This window comes from Trachymyrmex septentrionalis, unplaced genomic scaffold, assembly GCF_001594115.1.
Source record: "Trachymyrmex septentrionalis isolate Tsep2-gDNA-1 unplaced genomic scaffold, Tsep1.0 scaffold79, whole genome shotgun sequence".
NCBI lineage: Eukaryota > Metazoa > Arthropoda > Insecta > Hymenoptera > Formicidae > Trachymyrmex > Trachymyrmex septentrionalis.
Window position 1 is genome coordinate 410,166 of NW_017305977.1, and position 7,986 is coordinate 418,151.

Below are 7,986 nucleotides of genomic sequence, written 5' to 3' on the forward strand. Positions count from 1 at the left end.
TTCCATTTCGGTTAAGGTGTTTAAAATTTTAATTATATATAGATTAAATTATTTTAAACATAATATAAAAATTTAAAAAAAAATCTGTAAAAACTCAATTCTTCGAAGAAATATCTTAAGGACGTACGACGTATACCAAATCTTCAACAATCCGATGGACGTTAGCTCTCTTTCAAAACGATCAATTTCCTAATCGAAATCCTTGGGTCTTCCAAAATGAGCTCTTGGGCTTTTTGAATGAGTTCCGGTGTCCTTGTTTTTTTCCTCGCCGGGGAACCTTTGTCGGATTCCTCTGAAGCCACATATCTCTTGGCAACATCATAGACCGTTGATTTTAGATCCGAAAGACGTTATAATTTATCTTGACATCCTTCTAGCGCGCAAACTTTCAGTAATTGCTGCCCTTCGCTTATACTCTATATTCATAATTGACTTTGAAGTTAGAAATGTTTCATTTATGCATCTGACTTCAATGCAAAGTAGCAGTTACAGGTGAATTATAATATGACGGAAATTTCAAATTTAATTTTGCTCGGATTCTAATGACTCACCCTGTATTTCAATAGCTATTATTCATTGTTAATATTAAAAATCTATAATTTATATACATATACATATGTATACTACTTTCAGTATTAGCAATAACTACTAAAATGCAGCTTATAATGCAGATATAAAGACACAGAATATTGTTCAATATTTAAAGGACGGTAGAACTTTTTTCGCAATTGTTCGTTTTATTTTTTAGTATCTTATGTATTTTTTTTCTTCATTAAAACTGAAAATTATCAACAATAATAACTCAATACTTAAATAACAAAACTCAATCAACGGGCAAAGTAAGAGTCAATCACCTTTTTTTAATTTTTACATAAAATTATATATTATATTAAACGCGATGAAACATCACGCCAAAAAATAAGACTATAAACTAATACATTACAAGTTACAAGTTTCGGCTACCGGTTTGAGCCCTCTTCAGACATTAGTACAATGAAAAGTAACAGAACAAATTCAATTGTCGCAAGTATTCATATATTCAAGACTCACCCGAACTGTGATTATTCGGAATATATGAATACTTGCGACAATTGAATTTGTTCTGTTACTTTTCATTGTACTAATGTCTGAAGAGGGCTCAAACCGGTAGCCGAAACTTGTAACTTGTAATGTATTAGTTTATAGTCTTATTTTTTGGCGTGATGTTTCATCGCGTTTAATATAATATATAATTTTATGTAAAAATTAAAAAAAGGTGATTGACTCTTACTTCGCCCGTTGATTGAGTTTTGTTATTATGTTTTGAAAGAGTCCTTTGAATTTGTTTATTTATTTCAATACTTAAAGAAAAATTGATACATTAAAATAAAGAATAAAATCCTTATTCATATCCTTATAAAATCACTGTCATCAGATATATTTTAATCATTTAAAAATTAATTCAGAGTAGTTTAATATAAATAAAGATTTTGTTCTTTATTTCAATATATCAATTTTTCCTTGCGTATAACGTCATAATCGTAATAATTTTCAATTTCTAAAGAAAAATATATAAGAAAATATATAAATAAAACGATCAATAAAAAAATAAAAATTATATCCTCCTTTTTCTATTCCATAAAATGTATTATTTATACAATAAAAAATACAATTTATAAACTGGATATATAAGTATAAATAAAGAACAAAAAATAATGATGAATGAAAAGTAATAGCTAAATTCGTTATTATTTTATTATTGTAAAAATGTAACATTTCCATTATCGTTATGGACATAAAAAAATGATTAACACTTAACAAAGTAACGGTATATGATAAAGATGTCATAAATAAGTCGTTACTTTCAATCTTGCAAAATACATACGCATTTAACAGTATAAGCAGAAAGATTATTTTATTTAATACTTTAATTATCTAAGAATGGAGAAAAGCGCGTTACCTGGCTCGGGGAAAAGTTCTGGATGTCGTATAATATAATCTCTCAGTTTAGTATCACGTTCCGCTTGAAAATTGTCAACAAGCTTCTTTACAAATTGTGCCAAAACGTATCCTCCTGCTACGAACATAATATGCCTCTGTATTCCTAAACAAAAATATCTTTGAGATTGCACCAATATTTGTGAGATTTGTGTTATTCCGAAATTCGCAATTCTACATTTAATCTTGATTTCTGCTTTTTTTATTTTCTTGTTATAGTCAATTATTTTTCTCACTTTCAACTGTGATTAGTTAATTTCTTACGATTTCAGACTTGAAGTTTAGGTAATAGTTTAAGTTCACATACAAAAGTACATATATTATACAAAAGCATAAAACAATAAAGGCCATGGCACACAAAAAACTTAAAGCAATAAGACGTAAGCAGTAAAAAAATCAATATATTGGATTAGCTACTGTTACGTTATGGTCTTACGCTTTTAAATGTGTATAATTTGTATTTGTACAACTTTATAATGCCTGTTCTACAATAGTCGTAAGCACAGCTGTAAGTGATTGTAATTATTAAACAAGAATTGACCAATCACAATCAAATATCCTCTTCACATTTAACTTGATTGGTCAATTCCTACAACTACAACCACTTACAACTACGATTACGACTATTGTAGAATAAGCTTAAGATATAAGACTAAATCCACAACCTTGCTTTAAGAGACCGTAAGCCGTAAGCTATAAGTTGTAAGTGACGAACACAGAACTTATACTTATAGGCCATAAGAATTGAGTTTTGCTCAATTCGCTTAAGTCTAACGATTAAAGCCTACAGACTGCGCAAAAATAGTTTAAAAACAAATTATTGTCACATCTCTTTTGACTTATGACTTAAAGCCCATTCTACAATTGCGTAAACATAATTGTAAGTGGTTGTAGTTGTGTAAAATTAACTAATCAATATTTTCCTCGAATACTTTCCTCATATTTCACTATGATTGGTTAATTCTTATACTACAATCACTTACAACTACGCTTACACAATTATAGAATAGGTTTAAGGCCTCTCAAAACAAGGTTGGGGATCGAAACTAAGGGTCTGAACACAAGGATTGCCGTAACGACAGACTTGTAGACGTAAGCAACGCATAAGCTTTGGCGTATAACGCAGAATTTATGTATGTATATTGCTGTATCTCTTGATAGCGTGCTACCACGTCATGCGCCAAAGCTTGTGCGTTGCTTACGTCTATAACTTTCTGTCGTAAGTGTTACGGCAATCCTTGTATTCAGACTCTAAGTCATAAAACAGTTTTTGTGCGTTACTAAAGATATAAATATACTATAAGATTTAAATCATGAAACACTGTCTTATTATCAGCCTTTCTGCTAAGTCTGGCTCTATAATAAGTATTTTAGCTTTAAAATCGATCAATTACAGTCGAATGCCAGGAGAATAATTCATTATGATTCGTTCATTTCTTATGGTTTAAAAGTCTTATTATAGATCCGAGCTACCGCAGACGAAATTCCGGAATGGACTTTCTACAATAAGTCATTACCTAATTTTTAAATTTTAAGTCATTATCTGATCTTTAAATTTTAAATCATAAGAAATTGGCCAATTATAGTTGATTATTCTTCTCAGGCCTTAAGGAACAGAATTAAGCGGATAGAAGGGCTAAAGGGACTACAGCCCCAAGCTTCATCTTTTTAGGGGGGCCCTTTTAGTCTCAACTTAAAATGGTATTTCATTGATAAAAGTAAATAATCAAATGCAAATAATTAAAAATTTTAATATCGCATTCCTCGTACAATAAAACACACAATATTCATACACGATCCACAACTGATATTAGACTATCATTGGCATATCAGTCATTAGCATTATTAGCAATATAGAGCGAACTGCTGAAAAATCTTGATTTTAATAATTTAATGAATTTGCGTACAATAAATAAAAAAAAGCTTTTGTAAATACCACTAAAATTTCAATAAAATATGAATCTTTATGTATTTCTTTTTCAGCATCCGGAATTATATTGTATCTTTTAAGCAGAAACAACGAAAGTCGTTATACGATCAATCACATTCCTCAAATAGAAAATGCAAAATATGTTCATATTTTGTTATTATCATTGTTCTAAATAAATAATTTCGGTAATTATCCAGAAAAACTGTCTTACCTCTAATTTCGATGAAATTAGGCTCATTCGACGCATTTTTGGACAAAATGAAAGAATCTGGCAGAAAAAAGTACGGTATTGCCCTGCGAAGCAAGCTATTAGGCGTTAAAGTTGACGGTTGAGATTAGAAAATCTGTCACAGCTGCGAAATACTGCGGTGACAGCACTGCGGTCATCTTTTTATATTGTTACATGTGCATATACGTTGTATGTTATATATACATATAAATTACTTATATATATATATATATATACATATATATGTATATAAGAATGTATCAAGTCTAGAAACGGTCGAATATCTTGAAACAAAGCATTTTTTTAGAAAAATGTTTCAGACAAAAATTGTAGGGTTTAAAAAGATCTATTTACTAATTACATTTGCTTGTGACGACCTTAGGTGACATCGTCAAGGTCTAGTCAAGGTCAAATTGATTTTTTTCAATGAGACACCTTATTTTTGATGCCAGAATCTAATATCTAGTATCAAGAGCTTTCCAAAACACTATAATAAAGTCATTTTTCATTAAATATTTTTCGAGTTATAAGACTTGAAAGTTACAATACCGTCGGCATTAGCATTAAGCAAGCTGTCCGATCGACATCTAAAACTTCTTGAATATTATTCAGGATCATGTTCTGGAAAACATTTGTTAAGCTTAAAATCATTGGAGGTGATACCTGTTATTTTTATTTTTGCATTAAGAATTCATTTTTACGTAAAAATGAAAATAAGAGATACAATCTCGAAGAATACCGACTGGACCAAGGTGGAAAACCAATCAGAAGTTGTACCCGCTTTTGCCAAACTCTGATTATAGGATCTCTAATTCTGGCCATCAAAAATAGGGTATTCCATTTTTAAAAATCAATTTGACCTTTACCTGACCTTGGTGACGCTACGCAAGGTCAAGCGAATATGATCAGTGAATAGATCTTTTTAAACCCTACAACTTTTGTCTGAAACATTTTTCTCAAAAATCCTTTCGAGATTTCGACCGTTTCCAGATATACTTCCAGGTATACTTTTGATATGCCCTTATGTATGCTCAAATAGTAAGTTCCCCGAATATTGCTATAAATTTGATACAAATTGCGTCGCTTGAATTGTCATCTTTTTTGAGGAAAGGAGCCAATTTTACTTATAATATTAGCGGTAATATATACCATAAACGGTTATGCATAATCAAAGAGAAACAATTTCCCTTTTCTTTTTTGTAAGTTTTATAGGTTAGGACAATCGCATGACAACATGATGGTAACTAATTCTACATAAAATAAATTTGCTAGCAATTTGACAGTAATATAAAAGAAACTGTTATAGTAAAATGAGTTAACCTTAACAATGCTTTCCTGTTTAAAATTGACTCAAAAGAGAACTTTAAAATATCTTTAAGAGTTCTTTAAGAAACATCTTTAACATTTAACAGATAGAAGAACTCTTCATATACAAAATAAATAACAATAAATAAAGGGCGAAGTAAGAGTCAAGCACATTTTAAATTGTAACACAATTAAAAAGAATAAATTATAAATAAAGAAAAATAAGAATAAAGAAAACAGTTTAAATTCAAATATAAAACACTACAAGTTTCGACTACTGGATGAGCCCTCTTCAGACATTTACTTATCGCAAAGATCGCTGTACAAAATTATTTATCGAAAATGCTCGTATATTCCTTATAATAACAGCTTGAGTGAGTCTTGATGTAGAACTCGACATCATTTATGATTGGACGGTCAAACGTGTTTCATATTTCTTGGAAAAAGATCTAGTCGGTAAAAAAGATAAAAAAGTCTTTTTACGAAATACTAAACCAGATGAAAGTAACATACCGGAATTCTAACAAATAAAAACTCACCAGAAACCATAAAATTAATGTAAATTATTCAAATAAGTATGTTCGTATAAGTATAAAAACCAATTAAAATGTATACAGTTTAATGGAACGCAGATATGCAAGACGGACATTGTGTGTCGATTGTAATATACACTCGCTGATACGGATCAACACGGACTGAGAGAGGAGACACACTATCAGTATCGAAGAATCAAACTTTATTTACAATAGGTATATATATGCCTTATATAGACCTTCAATGTCAATTTGTAAATTAAGACTATTTTTCTGTTTTTTAATGTTGAGCATCTCAGAAATTAGCGTTTCCTATAGCAAAACTCTTCCAAGATTTTAACGTTGTCCCATGATCATACTGCAGCCTATGCTTCGTTACGACAGAACGGACAGAAGTGTTATATCTAATATGATTATGATGTTCTGTAATTCTGGTTTTTCAATTATCTGTCCAACGTACGATACATCACGAAATTATTATTACACGAAATCTTATAAACTACATTGCTCTTAGATATATAGGAATAAATATCCTTTTGTACTTTTATATATTTATCCATTTTATTAGGACTATGAAAAGATACCCTAATGTCGTTTTTGTTAAATCGTTTAAATGTCTCTGTGTGAAAAGGAATAAATGGTACCGTAAGCCAAGATGCATTCGCACAAACATTGTCAATCAGATCTTTATGTACTACGTATTTGTTTTTAAGTTGGTTTTAAATTTTTTATACGTTGATTAACTGTGTCAAAAATAAAAGTTAATGGGTAATCATTATCTAATAAAATGTTAATAATAAGTGTCAAATTTTTTGTGTAAAACATAAAGTCAGGAAGTAAAAAAGCTCTGTCAATTATAGAAAAAATTGTACCTTTCTTTTGTGCAATTGGATGATTTGAGTGGAAATTTAAAAATCTCCTTGAAAAGATAAGTTTATGATACCAGTCAAAAACAAATCGATTATTACTAATAAATATTGTAGCATCCAAAAAATGTAATTTTTCTCTCCCTATTTCTAGAGTAAATTGAAGACGTGAATGAAATGAATTAAAACGTTTGTAGAAGAGTATCAATTTTTGAGCAAGAAATCGCAGTACAAATGTATGTCATCTACATATCTATAGCAAAATAGAATGTCCACATTCAAAAACATCAGGGATACCGTCTCCAATCTCCTCATTACCAAATCCGCTTACCGGTGATAAAGGAAAGCCCATGGGAGTGCCGAAGCTTTACCTTTCATCTTCAGAGGCTCACTTCAAAAAATTATTTTATTAAAACACAGCTAAAAAATCTTCTAAGCTGCGTCTTTTATTGTATGTTGTTTTTTAAAATCGAAAAATTTAACTCGATGCATCCCTCTGGCGGTAGTACCGCATACTGCTCGATGACATACTGCTCCATTTCCATTCGATTGACAAAAATGTAGACCAAATATTTTACAAAAACGAGTTCCAATCGATTGTAGTAACATTTATGGGAATAAGTTTGTTACAGCATTTCCGCTTATTTGCGCAAACAACCGTTGTGTGCATAATGTCTCTAGGTTGACCTAAACGAAATTATTATTGCCCTGGTGACAATAACATGATGGCAACTGAAGAGAAACTTGTGCTAAGCTCCTATTTCTTTTCTTATGTAAGGAACGTTTTGTTATCTGGGTGTGTATACGGAATGTATGTATATATATATATATATATATTAGGTGTACAAAAAAGTTCTGAGCTTTAGATTTGATACAACCGAAATAACAATTTAAATTTTATATATCTTCCCGCCCTTTTGGGGTTTTAAAACAGTAACATTTAACCTCCTGAAATGCGATACGGTTTGGCGTTTGATGCACATAACCTCAAAAATCAGTAGTGTTCACGATGGCAATTACAAAAGAGCATATTCGATTTTCCATCCACTTCGCGTTTCATCTGAAGAAAAATGCTGCTGAAGCCACTGAAATGATTTGTGCTGCATATGGAGAGAACGCTGTAAGTCATGCAACATGCAAAAGGTG

At 30.5% G+C, this 7,986-nt stretch overlaps 1 protein-coding gene across 2 annotated transcripts in view; it reads right to left on the bottom strand.

Annotated features, from left to right (window-relative positions):
* Nucleotides 1-7,986, bottom strand: part of LOC108754325 (NADH dehydrogenase [ubiquinone] 1 subunit C2) — a 20,981-nt gene that overhangs the window by 7,691 nt on the left and 5,304 nt on the right. For both annotated transcript variants that reach the window (XR_001939700.1, XM_018496550.1), the window contains exon 2: nt 1,940-2,083. Coding sequence is in view for 1 of the 2 variants with exons in the window: in XM_018496550.1 (XP_018352052.1) it covers nt 1,940-2,083 (144 nt within the window). In the remaining variant the exon portion in view is untranslated. The remainder of the gene's footprint in view (nt 1-1,939; nt 2,084-7,986) is intronic.